Source organism: Gobius niger (genome assembly GCF_951799975.1).
Source record: "Gobius niger genome assembly, chromosome: 5".
NCBI lineage: Eukaryota > Metazoa > Chordata > Actinopteri > Gobiiformes > Gobiidae > Gobius > Gobius niger.
In genome coordinates this window covers 2,395,611-2,420,778 of record NC_136856.1, presented here as the reverse complement: position 1 = coordinate 2,420,778, position 25,168 = coordinate 2,395,611, and the positions used below count along the sequence as shown (strand labels likewise).

Sequence of the window (25,168 nt, the reverse complement as noted above, 5' to 3'; positions counted from 1 at the left end):
TTTACTAATTGCTTTAATTGTCAGGTCCGGCCCTTGATCTTCTGAAGATGAAGAAACCCGACCCTCCCGAGCACACTCGCCCACCCCTGTCTTACAGTAAATGGATGAGTCTGTGGGTCTGTGTTCTGGTGTAGGTGAACTCACAGCTCTCCAGCTGCATGATGCAGGTCTGCACGTCCATGGGGAAGTTCTTCAGGTCCATGGGACAGGCCAACACCAGGGTGATTCTGCAACAAAACACATTTACACAAGAGTTCAGCGAGAACAAAAGTCACATCCTGAGCCTTTGACAGAACAGAACATCTAAAGACACAATATCAGACTTGGACAACCTGAAACAACTCGACTTCACGAACTGCAGAGTTATTCTTGTGTTGCTCTTGTTATTTCTTTTCTGACTTTTTAGTTTCATGTGGAATGAGGTGCAAACCTTTAGTTTCCAGTTCAACTAAAGGACGTACGAATATTTGATCTTAGTGTAAGTTATTTGAACTTGTTGAGTCAAACTATCTGCCTGTGCAATACCTTTTTGTCTCACAGGTTTCCATGGGGCATTAAAAACCATAAGTTATTATTAAATCAATCAATCAATGGTTTTGTATAGCCCAATATCACAACGGGAGTCGCCCCACAGCTGCACTGAACATTAAGGCAATAAAACAGAGCAGTAAATATGACAATGTAAAGTTCAGGCGAATATCCAGGCAAACAGAAGCGCCGGCAGCAGAAAGAAGGAGAGATCCCCTCCCATGGACGGACAGGCTACAGAGAACCAGGGCCGAGATCACAGACCGTCTGCCAGAGCAACAGCATGACGCCTCATTTGAAAGCTAAGACCTACAAAGGGGATTATAACATTTCATCACATTTCTGAAGCGTTTTCGTCACTTTTTTGTTGTGTTTCTATCCTTGTTTTCGCCACTATTTTGAGAAGCTTTAAGATTTGAGTAAAGCCAAACTGTAGAAAATGTGCTCGGTTCAGGTCGGGGTTAAGAGGTTAAATTAAGGCCTTAAAAGTAATTGAAAGGCATTAAGTTGGATTAAATCAAAATTGAAAAATCTTAATTTCTCCAGCTGAAGTTTTTCACTTTTGAAACAATCTTTTGCTCAAACCTTTCCCCTTGTGTCAAATATGTTTGAGTGAATGTTTCCAAATGTTTCCACATGAAATATGCCCAGATTTATTTGCATTTTGTTACATTAAAAATATAGTATTTAGGGATTAACCTCTTAACTCCCGCCATAACCGAGCACATTTTCTCCATGTTCAGCTTTCCCCAAATCTGAAAGCTTCTAGACTGGAGAGCTCACAGTCTATAGGCCTCTATGCCCTATTTGTAATATAGACTGTGTCGTTTTCACGGTGTCACTTTTTTGCTCTATTTATTTCACATTTTTGCAGCTTATTTGTTGGGTTTTAGTTGCTTTTTTGACCATTTTTTCTGCTTTTTAGACCTTTTTTTTTGCTTTTTAACCTTTTTTCTGTTTTTTTAACCATTTTGTCTGCTTTTTAAACCTTTTTTTTTTTTTTTAGCTTTCTTGTAAGTATTTTATGGCATTTATGTATCTTTTTTGTTTCTCTTTCATCCTTGTTTACATCTCGTTTTCATCTCTATTTTTTTCCAGAAGCTAGATTAGATAGATTAGATTTGGGCAAAGCCAAACTAGAGAAAATGTTCAGGTGGGAGTTAAGAGGTTAACATGTTATTTGACTATTTTCAGTGCAAAAAGAGTTACACTGGCAGATCATTTTAACCTCTTAAACCTCTTTAGCGTGTCCAAAAAATGTGTCAAAAATCGACAAAAATGCTTAGAAATGTGACGTCAACGTTATGATCACTTTTGTAGGTCTTAGCTTTCAAATGTGGCGTTACACTGGTTGCTCTCCAGTTGATTTGGGTAAAGCCGAACTGGAGAAAATGCGCGCGGTTAAGCCGGGGGGTAAGAGGTTCTTTCTGACAACATATCTTCTTTTAGTTTTAGTCTTTTGACTAAAATGTCATTTAATTTTAGTCGAGATTTAGTAAAAAAAAACTTTTCAATTTTAGTCTAGTTTTAGTCGACTAAAATTGCAAGTCAATTTAGTCGACTAAATGAAGATTAATTTAGTCGATTTAGCATTTACAATAGGTTAGGTTAGGTTAATTTATTTGTACCTGTGGGTAAATTCGTCTTGCAATTCTGAGAACTAGTCGACACATTAAAACACATTATACAAAGATAAAACATCACATATTTAAATATAAAGCTTGTAAGTCTCCAGATACTAACAGGAAGTGCCTTTGGTGCAAAAACAACTGAAGTTTAAGTCACTTGACAGTAACGAAGATAAAAAACCCGTGTCAGGGGTGATTTGATCCCGACTTGTTCATAAAGGAAAGGGCAGCGGGAACGAAACTTTTCAAAAACCGACGCCCAGACGGAAGCATCGAAACTCTGAAGGCAAAGGATGCTCTGTGCACTGCAAAAAGTAATTTACTAGATTAGTTTAAATGTCTCAATTTGAGCATAATAATCAAAATTGTAGTTGTTTTCACTAGTTAAGATTTAGTTGGGCATTTGACCCAGATTATTTCACTTGTTCTGAGATGTTTCTGACTCGTTTCAATACATTTCCCCGTTATTTTCTCTGCCAATGGGGTAAGAAAAATGATCTTGTCCCATTGGCAGTTTCACTTTCTTATTTCAAGTGAGATTTACCCTATAACTGGTCTGAAATGTCCTCAAACAAGCAAAGTAAACTTGGTCCGATCAGGAAAAGTGTCTAAACGAGTGAAAACCGACAAAAACAAGAAACATTTTCTCGGTTCAAGTCATTTAAGCCAATGCTTGATATTTACTTTTTGTAGTGTGTCTTTGACGATAATATTCATTATAATCATGTTTAATCCAGGTCCTCGACTTCATGTTTCTGCTCCCACATGAACAAAGCTCAGAGCTGATCCTTTAATTTACATGATCTGAGGCTCTTTCAGACGCTCAATACAAGTTTGGATGATTTTAGTCTCTCCTTTTCATTTTTATTTAGTCTTATTTTAGTCGACTAAAATATCTGGACATTTTAGTCGTAGTTTTAGTCCCATGAGAAACTTTTAATTTAGTTTTAGTCCAATTTTAGTCGTCAAAAAGATCACTTTGACTAAAATTAAGATTTTAGTTGACGAAATTAACACTGGGGGTAAGAGGTTAATTACTGACTCACTTCCAAGTAAAACCATCTTATTTTGAACTTGCTTTTGCAGAGTGGGAGGTGAAACATCTGCAACTACCTTCACGTCTGAGATCAGGTTTGTCACGTGATGAAAATGACACAAAACAAAGTCGTAAATAATGGATCTGATGTGGAGGTGAAGCTTAAACATTTCTGACGCCGCTCCCACATGTTCAGCTTTAATCCCAGCCTGGATGTAAAGCGCACATTCCCTTTAAATGACGGTAATCTGGGCCTGGATGTAAACGCACATTCCCTTTAAATGACGGTAATCAGCTCCATCTCCAGCCCGCTCTCCTCCGCCGCCTCTCGGTGCTACGGCGAGCGATAAGGATCAGACAGACGTAAACACCATTTCACCAGCCCCACTTTACTCTGGCTTTAATGTCCCGCGGCGAGATGGCTCGGCTCGCCCATCAGTCTGTTGTCAAGTGAGGAAGAATGAAGCAAAAGGAGGAGATGTAGTGGAGATAATGTTAAAGAAACGTTCTCAGCAGACCCTCACGTGGACTCGGTTTGCACCTCAGTCATCGAGCAGAAGCTTTAATAAGGTCTGCTTCTCTCCCCGTGTCTGGGTGGGTTTCCTCTGGGTACGCCGGTTTACCCCATCAACCAAAAACATGCACAATAGGTCAATCCTCCAGGTGATTCTGACCATCAGCCCAACTCCACATCTCCACATGGGTCCACACATTTCCCTATGGGTACAGTAAAGTACATCTTACCAAAAAGGTGAGATTTAATTTGGAAACTAGACGAGCTTAACCCCTTAACTCCCACCTGAACCGAGCAGATTCTCTCCAGTTTGGCTTTACCCCAATCCAAAAGCTTCTGGAAAAAAGGTGTGAAAATAGCGACAAAACTGAGACGAAAAGAATGATGGAAATGTGACAAAAAAGTGACGAAAACGTTGACAAAAAAGTGGCAAAAATGTCACAAGAAATCGACAAAAAATTGATGGAAAAAATGACAAAAATGTGATAAAAATTTGACAAAAAAATTTAAAAAAATGACAAAAAATGACAAAAAAATTGATGAAAAAGTGGCAAAAATGTCACAAAAATGTCACAAGAAATTGACAAAAAATGGACGAAAAAATGACAAAAATGCGACAAAAAATGACCAAAATATAACAAAAAATTGATAAAAATTGGATAAAAATGTGACAAAAAAATGACAAAAATGTGACAAAAAATGACCAAAATGCAACCAAAAAATGACAAAAAATTGATAAAAAAATGACGAAAAAATGTGACAAAATGTAACAAAAAAATGACAAAAAAGCTACCAAAATGAGTTGAACACCCAACAAAAAAATGATGGAAAAAAAATCTGATCACGTGAGGAAAAAGATCCTCTCGGTTCAGGCGGGAGTTAAGAGGTTAAAGGAACAGGCCACAGTTTCTCCACACTGAGATCTGTTCTTACCTGAGCTTAGACGAGTTCATGTGGACCTGTCTGGTCTTTACGCGTGCGCTCAGTCACGCAAAAAGCCCAAAGATGTTGTTAGCATTTAGCCTCTCCTCCTCTATGGGTCCAAACGGGGGTGAAGTTAGAAGCGACCGAGCTCTTCCACAATTTAACTATTTAAGGCGAGACACGGCAGGTGAAAGTATTGATGTTTCACGCAGTGGTGGAAGTGGAGATTTGTATCTATTTTCCTCCCTTTACATCCTAGACAGATTTGACATCCACGTGTCCTGCTAAGGGGCCCCGTGATGACGCTTTCACCCAAATATGGTGTTTTTCCTCCTACGAGACGCTGGAGCGGAAAAGTGGAAGAACGGGCCGAGCATGCGCACTCGCTACAAAACTTCAGGGCTGGTTTTCTCTGAATGAGAGAAGCCGCACTCGGGCAGAGCCTGAGCCCTTATAGAAGCTCCCACAGACTCCACACTTTACAGGCTGAGACACAACAAGATTCTGAAGGTTTTTTCAGAGGGATTTTTTAATATCTAATTCCTAGCCTGATTTATTCAGCTTTGAAACAAAAAAAACAGGCGGAATTTGAGTTTTTGCAGATTTTTTCACTGATGATCAGTTTATTGAAAAACTAAACAAAATATCCAAAATCCCTCTGAAAAAAATCTTGTCACTAATATGTCAATAAAATAAAACCATTTAATCTGGTTCAATTCATTATTTTGATTTCATTGCCCAAAATATAGGCAATTTTGGCCATTTTAATGCTCAAAATGCCTTATTTTTATGTGAAAATATAAAATGACAGAAAAAATGCAAGACATTTTTTTCTCATATTTATATCTGTGATGTTCAGCAAAAGTTTCAAATTGACATCTCTACATTTTTTTTTTTTCCCTATTCACCTGCAGTGTCTCGCCTTAAATACAGTTACGTGAAGTCTAGAGACACAAAATCAAACATGTTGATTTTCTAAGCGGATAAAAAGGGGAACTATATTGTAACACCTTAGGAAAACTTCGACGTCGAGGTTCTCCTAAGGTGTTATTACAGGAACACATCAACTCGTCTAAGCTCAGGTAAGAACAGATCTCAGTGTGGAAAAACGGTGGCCTGTTCTTTTAACCTCTTAACTCCCGCCTGAACCGAGAGGATCTTTTTCCTCACGTCATCAGATTTTTTTCCCATCATTTTTTATTGGGTATTCAACTCATTTTGGAAACTTTTTTGTCTTTTTTTTTTCACTTTTGTCACTTTTTATTTATTTGTTTTAATTTTTTTTGTCAAATTTTAATCACATTTTTTGTCATTTTTTGGTCATTTTTTGATCAAATTTTTGTCATTTTTTGGTCATTTTTTGTCATTTTTTGTCACATTTCTATCACATTTTTGTCACATTTTTGTCACACATTTTTTCGTCCATTTTTGTCATTTTTTGGTCATTTTTTCGTCCATTTTTTTCACATTTTTGTCATTTTTTGTCATATTTTTGTCAATTTTTTGTCATTTTTTTGTCACATTTTTGTAATTTTTTTGTCCATTTTTTTTCAATTTTTTGTGACTTTTTGCCACTTTTGTCAACGTTTTCTCACTTTTTTGTCACATTTCCATCAATGTTTTCGTCTCAGTTCTGTCGCTATTTTCACATCTTTTTTCCTGAAGTTTTTGGACTGGGGTGAAGCCAAACTGGAGAAAATGTGCTCGGTTCAGGTGGGACGGGTTAAGGGGTTTAGTTGAGCTCCAAACCCATATTTAGCTTATGCTTCTGCACTGCCTGGATTTAACTCACGGGTCTGGGGTTTCTGCAGGTGGTCATGTCTGGGTTCAGCAACACTTTGTGCCCAAAGAATTAGAGCCGAACCGGGAAAACATGTAGAAAAATTGGTAAAAGAGTGGAAAAAATATTGAAAATTTAGAGGGAAATGGAAAAAATGGTAAAAACTTTAGCATAGGGATCGAAATAGGTCCGCCCTCCCAGCCCCCAGGTCTCCCTCCCGCCCTCTGCCAGAGCAATAACAGCAGAGGGCTGGTCTGTGTCAGGCTGAAGTGGGCTATAACTTCTTTGACAGCCTTGAACAGAGCGTCTTGGAGATGGAAAAGATATAAAAGATGTGAAAAATGCAGCTTTCGGGCAAATAAAGCCTCCGCGTTGGGAGCGATATGAAGCGTAGGAGGGCGGCCGCGCACTATCCATCTTCCTTTTATTGTTTCCATCAAAGCCGCGGCGCCGGCGAGGAGAACGCGCTTGACTTTAGAAAGCAGAAAAAAGGCCCTGTTTGACATAATGTGAGGAGACGGAGACTCCAGACGCAGCCTTCAGATGCAGCCCAGATTATAAGGTGAAAGACGTGTCGGAATCTAACTTTGTGTCTGAGTTTAAAGAGGTGGAGCAAGTGTTTGGTCTTGTGGACTTTCTTTTGACCTTCATCTAAGCAGGAAAGCACCAGGTTGTATTTTCATCGACTCAAAACTAAATTAACATGAAAAGAAGGAACTAAAACGTTTGAAAAAGCCTCAAATCATTGAAATTCTCTGCCAAAGGAGCAGCTCTGTGCTTTGCCCACGTGGGAGGAGCCAAACGAAGCAGTGAATGTGATTAAACACGTCTTAAAAACAACAATGTTAATGTGAATTGATGAAAATATCGCGATAAACGATGTTGAGGCCACTCGATCTCTCAGTAACACCTTGTTCTAAAAGTGCGTGTTGGCAGATCCTTTATGACACACGAGCTGCAAAATAGGGTAAAAATTGAGGAAATATTCGACTTAAACCCCACCTAAACCGAGCACATGTTCTCCAGTTCGACTTTAACCAAATCTAGAAGCTTCTAGAAAAAAAAAGCGTCAAAACAGCGTGGTTTCTCTCTGCTTTTAGAGCCGCGATGGATGTGACGTCGGAGCTGAGAGCCATGGATTTGGATAAACTCACGAAGGACCGAGGGAAGAGGCGTGTGGTGCGATAGGAGCCTTGATATACATTTGTTAAGTGGTGACGTCACAGCTCGACTTCCGGGTTCACAGATGTGCGAGAAACTACAAAAAACTCTTTAAAACTACAATCAGTATTTGTGAAACTCACAGAGAGTTACTGAACAGACTTATTTATCAGAACCATGAGCCAAACATGCTGAACCTACTGCTAAAAAAGTATTATTTACTCAAATTGGTACATCCTGTTTAGCGGAGAGAATTGCTAACGGCTACGCTAACCCCGGAAGCAGATACTTTAGTAATTATTACTGTTTTGACAGTAGCTGTGGCATTTTTGCCTCATGAGTTTGAGAAATAAGTCTGTTCAGAAACTCTCTGCTGAGTTTCAGAAATATTGATGGTTGTATTTTTTTCTCGCACATTAGCTGGTATGCTAGGACCCGGAAGCAGAAGTCGTGACGTCACACTTAACAAACGTATTGAATAAGTCGTCTTTTGAGACTTTAATGCACATTTCTGTTGCAAAATTCCTGTTCCAAGACTCAGGTTGGGTTCAGTTTAGATCCATTTATCCTGCAGTCTCATATTTTTATTATTTATAAATAATAAGCAGCCTAAAGATACAGACGGCGTCTCGTCATAGAAGGGGGCGTGGCCTCGCCGTGTGGGAAAATAGAGTCTTTTGGGACGCACAATTTTTCACTCTTTTTATTCATTTTCTGGCGAAATATAAACTTATTTATCACATACAAATAAAGTCAAGTCTAAATCGGGTCCATATGGAGGTTTGTTCACAGCAGAGACAGTAGAAGAGAAAAAAGGGCAGTCGTAGCTAGCGTTAGCATTAGCACAATGCTAACATAGAGCATCATCATCACCATTAGTTATGTATTTATGGGCTGTTGAACCTCATTGCTCCTCTCGATGTCTTTCTATCTTTATTTAGTAGAAACTATATTCATAATTCAGCGTTTGTTAAAGTAGTTTTTAAATAATTAGAGAAAGTTTATCAATCCCTTCTCTTCGACTTGTAATAAGCCACAAAAGCTGAAATTCCCATCACAAGACCTGATTAGTCGTTTAAAGAGACTCATGTGGTGATTCTGTACTTTGTCCTGTAAATAAATATGCAGATAAATGTTCTCGGGAAAACACTCGCGACTCGCGACAGATCAAGATAGTCAAGATTCAGATGCTTTTAGCTAAATTTAGTCAGAAATGTCCTCTTAAACTTAATCTAGAAGGAATTTAGTCAACTTTGCATTTCTATTATTCTATTCAGACGTGTTTAATCGCTGTTTCATGGACGTTCTCTTTCTGAAACGTGACCTCTGACCCCGCCGGGTGGCGTTGGTCCGGCCCGGCGCGCCCGTTACCGTATGCTGTAGAGCACGTTCCCGTTCTTGGAGATGCGCAGCAGCTTGTTGTCGGTGGTGACCTCGTGGAAGTTGGCGCCCTTCTCGTTGGCGAAGAACAGGTCAGGCTTCCAGATGGAGTCCAACATGGAGGGGTCCAGGTCCAGCGAGTCGTCCGGGTACTCGCTGTAGGCCAGGCGCGGGTCGTTCCACTGCTGCCGGAGGAAGATGTTCACCCGGTAATCCTGCGGAGAGAGGAGAGAAGCCACACGGTGAGGAGGAACCACTGGAGGTCCTGCTGGAGGCCCGACGCTGCAGGTGAACAGGGAAACTTTCACAATATAGAGATAACAAGTTAGAACTTTGGCAGAACAATCGGGCTTAAAAAAATCCGTAAGAGCTAAAGGGAAAGAGCAGTTTTCTCTCACAAAGGAAATGACCATATTTGGAAAACAGCGTCACGTGGATAGAAAATATGCCAATAAGTGTGAATGAATGCACGCGGGAAACCGGTTTTTGAGGCGCAATGTCAGAAGCGGCCGACGCTGGAGTTTGAAATGTTGAACTTTTTGGAGAAATGTTCTGCCGGCCCTCAGATGTAAACAAGTCATGGAGGTGTAGCTTCATTGTGAACCGGAGCTACAGCAGCTCTGAGACTTTCACAAAGACACATCAGAGTTTCTTTACCTAAACACCAGGATTAAAATACAAGAAAACTTATTTCAGAGGCTGAATCTGTGCTGGGAATGTGTTTGAGCCTCGAGGACGCCTGTTGTAGCATTACCATCGGAGAAAACTAATGCTACAAGCTAGTGCTACAAGCTAAAGCGAAAAAACGAGAAATATGCTGTGGTTTGCGTGACTGAGCCCATGCGTATAGACCAGACAGGTCCACATCAACTCGTCTAAGCTCAGGTAAGAACAGATCTCAGTGTGGAAAAACTGTAATGACTTTTTATCAACAATGAGCTGTTAACGATTGTAACAAGCTAACGGGGCTGACCGGGCCTATAGCCACTTGCTGCCGGCACAAAATATGTCCCATATTCAATCGTATGGGCTGGATAGAGGCTTAAATACAAGGGAGATTTCGCATTGACCATGAGGATATAGTTATAGATCCAGAGGACATGGCAGGAGCAAAGAGGGAGACGAGTTTGTCCCAAACAGCAGGAATTTATCAGGCAAGAGCTACAGTACTTCCAAGATGGCGACGAACACGCGGAAATGGCCTTGATATTACAATCTTCCAAATAAATAAAAGGAGAATCAGTGAATAATGAAACATGTGACCAATTTGGCCAAAAACCTAAGAAAAAAACAAAGGGTTCTGCCTGTTGTGTCTCTCCTTAAAACTCTCCTTTCTCTCGGATTTTACAAAGTAATTACAGAAAGTGCATTTCCGTGTTCATGACTATTTGCTTTTAGTTTGACGTGTCCATCGTCCTGTGTTTCGTTCACACTCGCCTAATTGATTATATTCCTCAGAAACTAAGAGCTGCCGTGACTTCTTCTCCAGTCCCAGTCTGAAAGTCTAAGTCAGGACTCCCGAACTGTCCTCCAATGACAGAAGACACTTTACTTCATCAGGCGTCCAGTATGTGGTCACACATTCGTGTTACTGGGGGTTATTTCTAAAGGTGGATCAGACAGCGGCGTCCGGGGAGCAGTGTTTAGGAGCTCTCATGTCTCTGTCGGCCTCTGACCCCAGACCCTCCTCCAGGGAACAGAACCAGACACTGACCGCTCCACGACTTCACACTCAGGAGTCAAGGTTCACCCGGCTGTCCCCACGAGGATCCGCCAACACTTCCACCGTCACGTCTGCCTCCGGGACCTGGTTTCAGCCCCGCGTTCCTGCATTCAGCACATCCATAAGAGCCGCAGACTGATGTGTTAGCTCGCCTGGAAACTCCACCAACTGTGGAACAAATCACTCGAGCTCACGCGTTTGGACACGGTTCCTTTTCACTTCATGGGGCAGAGCATGAGTTCTTTATCACAGAAATACTTTACTCCTGGAGAAGTAGTGGCTTCTGTCCAAATCGCCAACAGAGTCAGTGCTATACCGTCTCCTATACAGTGAGTATAGAGTATAGTATGTAGTGAATGAGGGGTCAGGGACTAGGGTGGACATTCGGACACAGCTCCAGTTGTGTTGTTGATTAGAGCCATACGCAACCACTGGCCCTAAGCTTGCGGTCAGTGGACTCTTGCCAGAGCCTAACTTTAATTTTCACCCCCTGCTCAGCGGGACCACCAGAGTCACAAGCAACAGAGGCATGAGCGCATCCGACTCTGCATGATACAGGAATTTCCCTGCACTTTTCTGAAGCCTGGTCGTAGCTATGATTGTCTCTTTAAACCTTCGGACAGTGGAGACGAGAGCAGCTCAAGAAGTAGCATCAAAAACAAACAAAAACAGCCATTAATCACCCCTCTGAGTCAGTTCAATGGATGCCACAATGGATGAAAACTGCAAAGCAAAAGTCATTTCTTATTTCAACACCTCAGCCATTGATAGACATGACAATAATATATATAATATATCTGGACCAGCAGCCCAGTTAAAGCCTTTACTCCTGGAATAGCACAACTAAAGTCTGTTATTAAATGTTTATTCTGACGGCCCAAAAGTACTGTGGCCCACCGTGAAACGCCCAACTCTCCCACTCACCCCGCCTGGGCCTAGAGATGTCAACACTGTTCCAAAGGTGTCTCCAGTCCCTCTCCTTTAAACCAGCTCCCTCTCATCTCCCCATCGATCCATCGCAGACCTGAAACTGGGTGAACTTTATACATTTCTTCTCTTTAGTGGGATTCCTCAATCCATCATCAGCTTCGGTTCAGAATCGTTGCCTGGAAAGCCGTCATTTGACTCTTGGCAGCGCGAGTTAAGCCCGACAAACTGAGATTCAGTCAATCGAAGCGCGGAGCGAGAGTTTGAGACAGATCTGATCCGGAGAGGGCAGAGGGCAGAGCTTTGAGGCGGGAAACGCAGCGGCAGAGAACCTTCAGCCAAAAGAACGATCGATACAGGTCTGTACTCAGGAGAGAAGAGGCAGAGGATCCTTTGAGTTAGTGCTAGACCCACAGTTCAATAGTATAGTTACTATAGAAATGTAGTGGTCTGTTTGTATCAGTGCTCGCTCTGGACAAATCAAGGAAAATGTGTGAAATAGTGTATTTAATGTGTGTTTTCTTTGTATAATGCACAGCTGAGTGGCTTATATGTGTGTTATTGAGGTGCAAATGTAACTACTCTAAAAGTGCCTCATGCCGGGTGTTCACTGTGCGATTGTTTCACATTACACGATGTGGGGATCTCGTCTCCACACTGATCAGAGTTTGTCGTCGCAGTTTCAGGCTTCAGAAGACGTGTGTTCAGCTGAGACAAGTGCTGCATGCTAGCAGGGTTTATTTTAGTGAAAAGTGCTGCTTAAAGCAGAACTAAGTAACTTGTTTACCTTAATAAATCCTCTCCGTAGTCCCTCTGGGGGTAATACAAGAGTTAAAGGGATGGTTGGAGGGTCTTTCATCGCCCCCTGGTGACTCTGGCCAGAAAACCACAATTGCAACTTGACAGCCACCGGACCGGAGCAACCAATACACACTCATAGAATCACGAAGAAGAAGCTAACAGGCTAACTGCGGGCTAGCGCCACTTAAACAGTAATTACAGCCAAGTTTAAGAGCAAAAAAATGGTGTATTCCATTGTGTGATTGGATGAACAATATCCCTCTGTCTTCTCTGTCAGTGTAGTTTTTACTCTCACGGACAATTAATAAGAGAAAAAAACGACACCTGCAGTTGTGCTTATGGCCCCTACGGCAAGAGTTACTTAGTGCTGCTTTAAATGCAGAGACGGACCCGCTCATGCCCAGCCTGACTCTGGTGCTAATGTGTGGACGGGACACGGACAGAGATCAGGGCGTATGTGTATATTCTCCATGCACGCCCCCTAAAGCCTATAGTTTTATAGCTTATCTAAATTCTATCTTAGATGTTTTATGTTGCACATCTGCACCGAGAAAAGATCCTAGTTTGTGACGGTGTTCTCAAACAATGGCAATAAAAGCTGTTGTGATTCTGATTGTTCTGAGAGGAGGCTCTTCTTTGGTCGTACGACGGTCGGTTCTATGTGAAATCTTTATCCCGTCTCACTGTACGGGCGAGCTCCTCCTCCTCCGGCCTGCAGATGGCGCTGACCCTCAGGCCGCACACATTAAGATAAGATAAGATAAGATGATAAGATAAGATGGTACTTTATTGATCTCACAGATGGAGAAATTGCATTACGGAGTGTGTTTACAAGGGCTCGAACCATATTCCGGTTATGGCAGTTTTGGGGATGTGGTGTTAAAATGACACTGAGGAAACTCAAATCCCTTGTTTACATGATCAAATAAGGAAACCCGGCTTTCCGTATTTAATCTCTGTCCGTGCAGGCGCAGACATTATATATTTGTGCCCAATACGGTGAAAACATTAAATCATAAATGTGTGGCTTATTGCAGGGCTTGTTTTACTCGTCCTCTACATCAGTGGTTCCCAATCTTTATTGTCTCGTGTACCCCTTGGGCCTTTCAATGGTTGTCCGCGTACCCCTACCTCAAGGGTGTTGCAGTTTATTTAGAAAGTAATTACTTAAAAATGGTATTTGTAAGAAAAAGGACGATGTTACGGTCAAAATAAACCTAAAATTTTCCCAAGGCAACACATTTTACTGAAAAATACAGCTTTTCCTTTAAAAAATGATGTTAAATTTCCCCCTTTTTTCAATCTGAAATCGTTTCAAGTACTCCCCGCTAGGTCCTCGAGTACCCCCAGCGGTCCCCGTACCCCTGTTTGGGAAACACTGCTCTACATCCTGAGCGACGGCGGAAGGTGTATAAGTCGTCGCCTTTACCGTTCCTGGGTCTGTCTCAAAGATTCACCACGACGACGCTCGGGGCCGCCATTGCTGCGGTGCCTCCGTAAAGCGGCGGCAGAACAAGCTAGTTTTACATTGCACAGCATCGGACTTAAGACACGTTCCAAACAACTGTAAAGCCTGGAGCCTAGTGTTTAAAAACTGTCTACAGCTCGATATTCCTCCTGTGATAATGCTGAGTTAGGCACAATTAAAGAGTCTACAGTGAAGATCCCGCCCTTATGCCCTTTTTAGGAACATGCCTCGTCAGAGCTGGGGAGGAGGAGTCTGCAAATCCGCCTTGAACGTGGTCATTGTGGTAAAGGGGAGGAGTGAGGAGCGACACTCTATAAATAATAAGTCTATGGTCTGTCTTTATCACCGACGTGGACCAGGCCGGTCTGGGAGAAGGTTAAAGCTGGTGTGAGAGAGCGGAGCTGATGGAGTTCACTTTATCTTTATCCGTCTCTGTGTTGTGGTCGACTCCTCTGTGTCCGGAGGGAAACCAGCGCTTTGATACTGTCACCCACAGTTCAGCATAAATCCACATTACAATGCTACTTTCCATCTTAAAGCAGTACTAAGTAACTCTTCCCCCTAGAGGCCATAAGCGCAACTGCAGGTGTAGTAGCAAGTTACGATTTTTTAACTTATTAATTGTCTTGGAGAGTAGACAGGAAAGGCGAAGGGAGAGAGGGTTACTGTGCATCCAATTATACAACGGAAATATTTTTTTTCACTCAAACTTGGCTGTAAATACTGTTTAAAGTGACGTTAGCACGCAGTTAGCTTTGCCCGTTAGCATGTTAGCTTCTTCTTCGTGATTACATTAGTGTGTATTGCTTTCTCCGGACCGGGGGCAGTCAAGTTGCAAACATGGTTTTCTGTCCAGAGACACCAGGGGGAGATGAAAGACCCTCCAATCATCCCATAAACACTTGTATCACCCCCACAGGGACTACGGGAAGGATTTATTAAGGTAAATAAGTTACTTAGTACTGCTTTAATTATTCACTGCCTTTAGTTCTTTCATGGTTAAAATATAAAAACTCCGTCGCCTCTTGACTCCAGAAACAGGAGCTCTTCGGACTCGCCGCCGCCATGTTTGTTTATGATTAACGGCGCATGCGCAAGAAATGGGAAGTTTCTTAAAAGCGGAAAATCCCAGACAGAAAGTGTCCGCGGGTTTTGAGCGTTATTTGAAAGACCAGCGTGAGAGAGATGACGAACAAAAGACCTTTCCAGACAAACGGCCACATTTAAGCAAAACAAGACAAAGCTCCCGAATGAAAACATCTCAAGCAATGAATAGATTCCATTCTCTTACGATCAAACAATATGAGAACTGCACACGGCGTCCGGTCCCGTCTCGGTCGCGTTATGGCGGAGGTGATAAGGCAGACGCGCCTCTTTCTCGCGGCCCGCGTTGTTAAATCTTCCCTGTTTTCCGGAGTCGCGGCGGCTCGTTTTAAATTGAAATTGCATTTGGTTTGTAATGGAAAAGCCCTCGTCCTCCCCGCTCTGATGAGAACTCCATCGATCAGTTTGATATTCTCCTCCGCTCTCCGGTGTACGGAGAGAGGAGCGACATTTAGCTCTGATTGTCAATTATCCTCCTGCAGGTGTCGTTAAAAGCAGGGGCGGAGCAGGAGAGAACAGGGGGGGGGGGGGGGGCCTTACAACAACCACAATGCACTCTGGTCGTCCTGGTAAAGGGCTATAAATAAACTTTGATTGATTGATGACATGTCTTGCTAACAAAATGGCTGTCCATATCTAGGTTTGCACATGCTCAGTACGTCAGCGCTGGTGAAACAGTGAGAACATCCTGGTTTATAATAATCCAGATATCGGTTTATCCAGGAAACTGAAACCAGGATGAACCAGACAAAACCAGGGAACTTAAAAAAAACGTTAATAACCTGGATACTGGAGAGCATGTAAACACTCAGTGATGGCGTTTTGATGTATTATTTAAGCCACTAAACAGGTGCGCATGGGCGGTGACCCATGCGCACCCATGCGTTATACACTCTGGCTTTTTAACGCACCTCACTAGACAGGGTATACAAATTGGACATGTCTCTGATCTAATATCAATAACAAATAGTGGATAGTAATGACAATAAGGAAGTGGCAAGATGGCAGATTATAAAATCCAATATGACTATATGAAATCGGACATTCACTGATAATGACAAGAATGACAATTGTTATGATAAATAACAATAACTACTATTACATTTATCACTTTTTTTGTATTAGCTTGCTGTGCTAATGATATGAAATGGTAAAACCTCCTTGTTTGCCGGTGCTGCAAAAGTCTGTTGATTGTATGTAGACAATTGTAGCAACAGTAGGATAAAACTTAACTCACAAATACATATAGGTATATATTTGTGTTCTGAAACTAGTATAGAATACTCAGAAAGGATTGTACTTTGTTTATTTAATGTAAATGTAAAAGTAATGTATAACTGTAGCATCATGAATTGCAAATGTAATGTACATGAACAAGGGGTCGGCACTTATAAGCTTTTGCTTCAGTCGACTCCCTTTGAGCTTCCATTAACTGTACGATGGTGAAACTCTGGAGAAAGAGAAAATGCTCAAATAAACTACACAAACAAACAAACAAACAAACAAACCCATGAACTGCCATCATAAATGCTTTCTCTCTCTCTCTGCCTCCACTTCAATAAAACAGGGACACGGTCCAGACCTGTCCTCCAAAAAGACCCTCTGCTTTGCCTTATTCTACACCTCACACCGGGTCTGCTCTGGGTGGTAGCTTGTAGCTGCTACAGATCTAAATGCTAAGAGTTTAGCTTCCACACAGCTGCAGCTCGCATTAATAAGGTGGAGGTGTAGCTTTAGCTTTTTACCTGCATCAGCATTTTGCCCCATAGATTGTTATGACAGTGATACAGAAGCCAAGTACAGGTGTCTCTGTAGCCTGTCAGCTACAGTCACTTCAGCCCTTTACCAGGGTTGCCAGGTTTCAGGAGCCAAACCTGCTCAAAAATACTGTGTGTGAAAAAACTGCCCAAAACCTACAGACTCACAGAGCAGCTCAAACTTACAATGTTTTTACGAGTTTAAAGATCCCCTCCCCCTTCAGCTCTGAAAGCCTGGGATGTGATATTTTGTGTCTTGATGTTTTTTTGTTTGTTCTTGTTCTTTTTAATCAAAGAAAAAGCTTAAAGGGATATTTCAGGATTTTTGACATAGGGCCTCATGTCCTAGAGTGTAGAGTGAGATTTTTTTTTAATTTTTTATTCATGCAGTCCTTATATTTGAAGAGTTTAGTGGTGCTAGGCTAGTGCATGTCTATGGTAACTAGTAGCCTGCATTAGCAAACTTTTGCCCCGTGCCTAAAGGACACAACAGAATCTACTGTATGAAGCAAAAAGCTGTCAGGTTTAGTGGTTTAAGGCTCTTTTAGGACCACATTCTCTCTGTCAGAGGGGGGTCAGTTTAGTGGGGGGGGGTGATTATTTTCCCTTGTTAAACAATGACGGGCTTCCCTGCCTTATTTACTAACACTATTATCCGACCCTCAATGAGCAGATTGCCCCCCCCCCCTCACTGGGAAGAGAAGCAGCTTTGTTCTGGATCTAACTTTCCATTTTCCTCTTCATTATAAAACCCATTAACCGTGTTTTGTCATTCCGCTCTTATTTTTACAGTAAATGTCACTAACACTCGTCATTTAGCATTTTCAGAGTCAATATTTTCCCTCAGACAAATGACTGTGACCTTTCCAACGCGGCCCCCCTCCTTCTATGATAAACAAGTCAGAATGGAGCCAGAATGAGGGGCAGCCATCTTGGAAAGGTCGGGCTCAGCTCATCAGTCACGGCATCTGGTTCAAGATAAAACACTAACTGTATCAGGCGAGCGGATTACAGGAGAAAAGAATGTGAAATGTCCTGATAAATCCACTAGAGTTAAGGTTTGAGAGATTGTCATAGTAGCGGGAACTGCTTTTAATCTGTAAAGCACTTTGTGTTACAACCTTGTGTGAAAAGCGCTTTATAAATAAAGTTTTGATTGATGGATTTGATTGATCGTTACTCAAGTAAGAGGCAACACCGCGGTTGCGAAGGTTTCCTCCGGTTTCCCCTACCACTAAAAACATGTACAATAGGCCGGGATGAATGTAGCTGGTGGTGGAGGGGTTGATGGCACAGACTGGTATGAATGAATAATGACGACAGTGGAGCACTTTGAAAAGCTCGGTAACACAGGCTTGTAAAGTGTAAGGCATTGCTCAGGTCAGTGTGGTCTCCCTGTCCCTCAGACCTGCTGAAGCTCCATGGGAAAGGCCATTGAAGCTCTGACTCTACAGCTGGTGAGCTGCTCTCGTCTCGACCGTGCGATGGTTCAAAGAGAGAAACATCACGATGATCATAGTTGATGGTAGAACATCAGGCGACAGAGGCGTGTGTTTAGCCGAGCATGCAAGCGGTGTTTATTTCTGTGGAAAAGTGCAGGGAAAGTCCTGTAAATGCAGAGTCGGACCCGCTCAGGCCTCTGTTCCCCTGACTCTGGTGGTGATGTGTTTACGGGACACTGACACAGATCCTCTCTGCAGTGAGAGGATGACCCACTCTGTGCCTGACTCTGCCTGATGTCGGTCACAGCTCGTCTTTAGTCGTATAATCACGTACGAACTGTACGAAGTAGGACCTGAGATTTTCCCCAGGACGAGTGATCGTTCGTCACAGACAAAATCACACAGTGATGTTTGTTCAGTGGTGACGTCACAGCTCCACTTCCGGGTCTGCAGATGTGCAGGAAACTACAAAAAACTCTTAAAACCACAATCAATATTTACTCAACAGACTTATGTATCAGAACCATGAGCCAAACATGAACCTACTGCTGTAAAAGTAATATATATATCCAAAATCGCTACATCTGGGTTAGCGGAGATAAATGCTAACGACGCTGCAGCTACTAAAGTAGTGACTTTAGTAAATATTACTTTTTTAGCAGTAGGTGTGGCACTTCTGGCTCATGAGTCTGAGAAATAAGTCGGTTCAGTAACTCTCTGCTGAGTTTCAGAAATATTGAGGGTAGTTTCTAATAGTTTTTAATGTTTTCTTCTCATATATTTGTCGGTCTGCTCGGACCCGGCAGCAGAAGTCGTGACATCACACTTAACAAACGTATTTGAATTTTGTCTTTATTTATTTAAAAGGGACAACGCATTTACAAAAAGTACAATATACTTAAAATGCAGGATTATAGCTGAAGCTAATTCCCATCCTCTGTCCCAAACCGGACCAGGCCCGGCTACAATCAGCCAATCAGTCGTCAGCATCTCTTCTGCTCATGGAAATATCAGGCCTAATTCATCCCCAGTTAATTCTGATCCCGTGTTAGTCGGGTTTAAGCCTGTAATAAAGATGATAACATGTTGTGTTGCGTGTCCTTCTGCTGACACGGTCGTCTAAAGAAAGGCCGTGATATAATGTAGTGATATTATTGTGCTGCTCTTCATAATGTATCGATGTATTTATAATGCATCGTTCTCTCCAAATATACACATGAATGTAATATAAATGATCGTGCACTTGGCTGACCTGCCTCTTATGTGAGATGATGCTCTTTATAAAACCTGACCAAGCTGTTTTAACATCAGAGACAGATCGGAGTCGATGAGATAGAAATGGAGAAGATGTAGATGCAGGCGGTGATTATACAGTGAAGGAGAGAGAGAAAGACAGAAAGAGAGACACGAATATAGAGGGAAGTAATAAAACGGGGAAAGAGAAGAGAAGGTGGAAAAGGCGAGTTAAGCTTTTTGTAAAAACGCTGCATTATGTAACAGTAAATGTGACTTTTCCACTTCTTACGGAGATAAAACTGCAGCGTGTCAGAAACTCAACACATTCTGTCATAAATGCGGCGACTATAACGAACAAGCAGGTCTACAGGGCAAACCACGACTCATTATCAGTGTTGGGCAGTAACAAAGAGCTCATATTTTTTACAACTCAGCCAAAAACAAATAATGAACAGAGCTCGTGTTCAGTTTTCAGTTCAGTTTGACCCTCGTTTTGATCCCGATGTTGTGTTTTTGACGAGACTTCTGCTGAAAAACCTGGGATTGTGTTTGATTTGATGAAATGAAGGCCCTGTCCACACGAAGTCCAGCTGAGGACCAAACGCAAAGATATTTATCAGTCCAGTGTTTCGTCCAGACGAGCCGGCGTTTTGGGGGGTTTGTAAACCAGCATTCTCCAAACCAGGTCCCAGAGGAAAGATCTGAAAAGGCCGTTTACGTGGCTCCGTTGTTGCGACGTCTCGATGACATCACAGCTCCAGAGTCTGTGATCCATAATCTACTGACCTTATACTGAGTTTTCCTCATGGATCTGTGATGGTTTGACTCCGCCCCTCTTTGCTCCACAAGCCACAGGTGACGAGTAGAAAAACACGAGTCAGTCTGTGTTTTGACAGGAAAAGTCACTGACAGAAGAATAAACTCTCCTCCTCGTCTCTTCTGTAGATCCGAAATCCTTCAGTTTCATTTTCACTGTTTCTTTACTGCACATGCGCCTCTACATCCTGTTCTATTGTCTGTGTTAGCGTCACAGCGCCTCACACAGGCCTGGAGGATGAACCACAGACCTGAGTCGACCCATGTGGACGCTCACGTTTACTGAGCTGCTTCAGGCTCACAGAGGGAGTTTCTGAAAATCATCCAATCCCAGACTCTGCATCACCGCAGCCGCTCATGGCTCAGGATTCCCTTTCTAAATCTCCCTGGTCAATCACTCCGCCGTTTCCAGGCCGTGCTGCGACCCTCCTCCGCCCCTTTCTCCGCCCGGCCTCTCCTCGGCTCTGCTCGTCGTCCACTGGCCAACCCAGGTCTCCTCTTCTACCACCTCCAGGGTCCAGGCTTGGGGAAGAGTCTAGCCCAGGGTTAGGCAAGTTTTCTTAACCGAGGGCCAATTTTTTTCATTGTAAAAAGACTGAGGGCCGAAGCCGCCAGTTTTAGGACAAAGTAAAGCAAAACACTGGAAAAAACACCATCTTAAATGAGAGAAATGACTTAAAAGTGCTTGAATAAACGTTCTTTATGTTGAATTTGAGTCTGTTTGGACTAATCTAAGATAAAGACACAAATGCTGATGCCAGTGGAACGAGCATAAACCCACTTTGAAATCAGACAAATGAACTTTTACTAGGGATGCACCGATACCACTTTTTCTAAAACCGATACGAGTACGAGTACTTGGATTTAAGTACTCGCCGATACCGAATACCGATACGAGTACAAGGCATTTTCTTCAACATTCTTACTTTTTTCACAGCAGATTGGTTTGTAATTAGTAAATTTACTCATTTGCTACACATTTAAGAGCAGTTATATTAGAATTGTGCTGATGCCATTTATTTATTTATTTTAATTTTCATTCAGTTTATTTTTAAATTTTTATTGCACTGTCCATTATAGACGAAAAGCCCATGTCCAAAAGCTCCCCAATGCCTGTGCTTTATTCATATATTTTTATTTAACAATAGATGAGAGATGGTCTCTTTTCGTCTTTACTTCAGCTCCGTGTGGATTTTCTCGTGTGTTTTGTAGCAACTTAGCGAGTAGCTACAGCGTTTTCATTGTTCTGCTGCAGCTCATTTTCGCTCAATATGGACATGCTATATGTCTTTACGTTGCATTTTCTGAGGACTTTTTAGTCGCTGGGTTAGTTTTTCAGATGAATAAACCTCTGGGCATAAAACGGCGTCAGAATGGCCAAAATTGCGCTAGCCGCGAGTTAGCAACGTTAGCCTGTATGTTGTAAACACTGCAGACGCTGCAGCACCAACAACATTAAGCTCTGGTTAAATCCAGCTCAGACTCTGGTTTAGAGAGCGCAGTCTGTAATAAAGTCAGCTCTATGTGGAATATTGTATTTGCACTAAAGAATTCTCCAGTTTGTTGCTTCTTCTCTCCTCAGCTGAGAGCTGCGCCTCGTAGCTGCGCCTCGTAGCTGCGCTGGCCGCACGTCAAATGGTGTCGGTTTCTGGTATCGGGACCTCATGAATGAGTACGAGTATGAGTACAAGCATGTGGTATCGGCCCGATACCCGATACTGGTATCGGTATCGGTGCATCCCTAACTTTTACCTTTAAAAAGATTAGTTTTTCACTTGAAATTATTCAATATAATCTGAGTTAAGAGAATAATGACTTGTTCCATTGGCGATAAGACGTTTTATCTGATCTAAGACCGGACCAAATCTACTCAAAACTTAGATTGAATCTCGTAATTCAAGTAGGTTTCTGTCATTTCTTCCTTAAAATTATTATTATTTTTACTTTCTACAAATGCCAGAGTTGTACATGATATGACCTCATTGGGTGTATTGACAGTATTTCTCCCATTTAACCCTAAAATTTTTAAAGTACTTTCTGATTTGTGTCATAATGTTTCTCAAAATCATCTTGAGGGCCAGAGGTTCTGTCCTGGAGGGCCGGATTTGGCCCCCGGGCCTGACGTTGCCTACCCCTGGTCTAGCCTATCATTCATCAAAGCATTTCATATCGTCCGTTCAATCTCTCGCCGGGTTCTGAGCCCAATAATGATTCATGTTCATTAATAAAACACTCAAACGTTCTGTCTCTGAGTCTCTGAGGTGAAATATCGCAATAATATGGTAACATCAGCCTCTTCTCCTCCGCCTCTGGACCGGAGCTACAGCCTACAGGCCAGAGTAACGCCTCATTTGAAACAAAACAGGAACATTTCATTACATTGCGAGCCGTATGTGGTGGTGTTATTGCTGAAAGGGGGGGGGGGCGGGTGCGGAGGTGGAGGTTGTAGTTGTGGAGAGACATCTGCTGAGCTCAGACAGAGACGGCTGTTTTTACTGAACAGAACCGAGCGCCGCAGCACGAGCCCACGCAGCTCCATCTGGACACCCCACCCCGGGACGGCTCACGCTGAAGCCGGTGAGGAAACAGCGAGTCGCTCCCCTCGTCTGAAGAGCCGTGCGGGGGGGAAAGTGCTCAGTGACAGGTGAGCGTGTCCTCGCCTGACTCTGGGAGGAGGAACTGTAACGCTGCACCACGTTCCACAGGGACTCCCTCTGCGGCGGCACACGCTCCAGAGCTGCGTCAAACCGAGAGGAGAACCTCCGCCCGGTCCGGCTGCAGACCAGGTTCCTGACATCGTCCAACAAAAAAAGGTCTCCTGTTCTTTCATATGAAGAAAACTGCTCATTAACACCAACAATCCAGACCGTTTTTCATGATATTTGTAGCATTCTGTGTTAAAGCTCTGGACACAGGCTGTGGCTCAGTTTAATTCAGTTTAATTCAGTTTAATTCAGTTTAAATCAGTTTAATTCAGTTTAATTCAGTTTAATTCAGTTTAATTCAGTTTAATTCAGTTTAATTCAGTTTAATTCTACGTGACTCGGTTCCTGAGAAATCTAAGCTAAACAGAGGCTAGTTTTGATCAAAATCACTGATTTTTTTTCTAGATTAGGAGATAATGGGGGTTTATGCAACACTCTCCTTTCTGATTAACTCCTCTCTCCTCTCTCCTCCTCTCTCTCCTTTCTCCTCCTCTCTCGCCTCCTCTCTTTCCTCCTCTCTCTCCTCTCCTCCTCTCTCTCCTCCTCTCTCCTCTCCTCTCTCCTCCTCTCTCCTCTCCTCTCTCTCTCCTCTCTCCTCTCTCCTCCTCTCTCTCCCCCCCACTCAATGTGTTAAAAGCTAAGACCTACAAAAGCTTTTTTTTGGTTGTGTCTCCATCATGTTTTTGTTGCTTATTTGACATGTTTTGGTCACAGTTACTTCACACGACAAAAAACAGCGACAAAAACAAGGAAGAAGCAAAGAAGAGTTTTGTAGGTCTTAGCTTTCAAATGAGGCACGACATTGGCTGCAAACCCACCAGTCGAGAAGCTTTTAGATTTGGATAAAGCTGGAGAAAATGTGCTTGGGAGGTTGTTTCATGGCTAATGCTAACGGCTATAGGGAAATACACTGAGCAGGCTAATGGACATGCTAACAGTCCGAACACCGTTTATTAGTTCAGGTGATTCTTAAAGTGACACTGATATTTGGGAGTACGGAGGCTACTGCTTACAATCCGACGGCGTGCGTTTCCTTTAAGGCTCGTCGACCTCCTCTCCCCGGGAGGCGCGGTTCTCGGTGCATTCGAGGATAAGCTAAATTTAAACAACTAAAAATGTCTTCAGGAAGGGCAGGTAGAAAAGGAAGAGCAGGACTGTGTGAACCCCCTGAAGGAGGAGCCGACACGTCCTCGCCGTCCCGCAGTCGCACTCACTCCCGCGTCACGTCCCCGACCCGGGCGGCGGTGCGTTCAATGAGGCGCGGACACGTCTAAACCCGCACCCCCCGGCTTTCGAACACCGACGAGGAAAAAAAAAGACCGAGGAATAAGAGAAATTGTAAACTCTGCGGCTCGGACTGAAACGCAGCCTCCGTTTTTTCAATTAAAGGGCATATTTTTCAGCCGCGACAATTACCGAGCGCTAAATGAAGCGGCGGCGGAGTGTGACATTCGCCATTAGCCGCACGGTCGCCCACGTCCACGCGGCCGCGGAGGGAAATGTGAGGAGGCGGCGGCGTGCAGACGTGTAATAAGGAGAATGTGTCTGGAGCCGCGTGATCGCCCGGGGCAACGGTTCAGACTTTCCCCAACATTTACCTGCACATTATGGAGTCTGTGGATGGAAAAGGATATACTACTAATACTATATATACTAATACTGTGCACACTGTCGCTGTGTCCAGTGTGTGGGCGCTAGTACTTCCTGTTTGTATTCTTTTCCGTTAAGATTAGCTTAGACCCGTTCGAATCATGGTGTTTCCTACGGTTCCTGGTGGACGATCACTTCCTCAGGTTAACGAGTTGCTGTACAGAGTAAATATTTATGTTTATAAGGATCAGTGAGTTTGTCTTGAAGCTAAAGGCTAACATTAACTTCATGCATTAACCCCTTAACTCCCACCTGAACTGAGCACATTTTCTCCAGTTTGGCTTTACCCCAATCGAAAAGCTTCTGGAAAAAAGGTGAGAATATAGCGACAGAACTGAGACAAAAACAGTGATGGAAATGTGACAAAAAAGTGACGCAAAATTTGACAAAAAATGACAAAAAAATGACAAAAAATGACAAAAAATGACAAAAAAATGACAAAAAATTAGACAAAAAAACAGACTAAAAATGACAAAAAAATGACAAAAATTCGACAAAAATTAGACCAAAAAATGACAAAAAATGACAAAAAAATGACAAAAAATGACAAAAATTAGACAAAAAAATGACAAAAAATGACAAAAAAAT

The 25,168-nt window shown here is 42.6% G+C and overlaps 1 protein-coding gene and 1 long non-coding RNA gene across 4 annotated transcripts in view; both read right to left on the bottom strand.

Annotated features, from left to right (window-relative positions):
* LOC306962939 overlaps nucleotides 1-25,168 on the bottom strand; it is a 935,443-nt gene that overhangs the window by 188,041 nt on the left and 722,234 nt on the right. The gene's annotated exons all lie outside the window — the stretch shown is intronic.
* Nucleotides 1-25,168, bottom strand: part of glra1 (glycine receptor, alpha 1) — a 239,011-nt gene that overhangs the window by 71,107 nt on the left and 142,736 nt on the right. For all 3 annotated transcript variants that reach the window (XM_079556253.1, XM_079556251.1, XM_079556252.1), the window contains 2 exons: nucleotides 8,943-9,166; nucleotides 145-227 (listed from right to left, as the gene is read on the bottom strand). In XM_079556253.1, coding sequence (XP_079412379.1) covers nucleotides 145-227; nucleotides 8,943-9,166 — 307 coding nt within the window. The remainder of the gene's footprint in view (nucleotides 1-144; nucleotides 228-8,942; nucleotides 9,167-25,168) is intronic.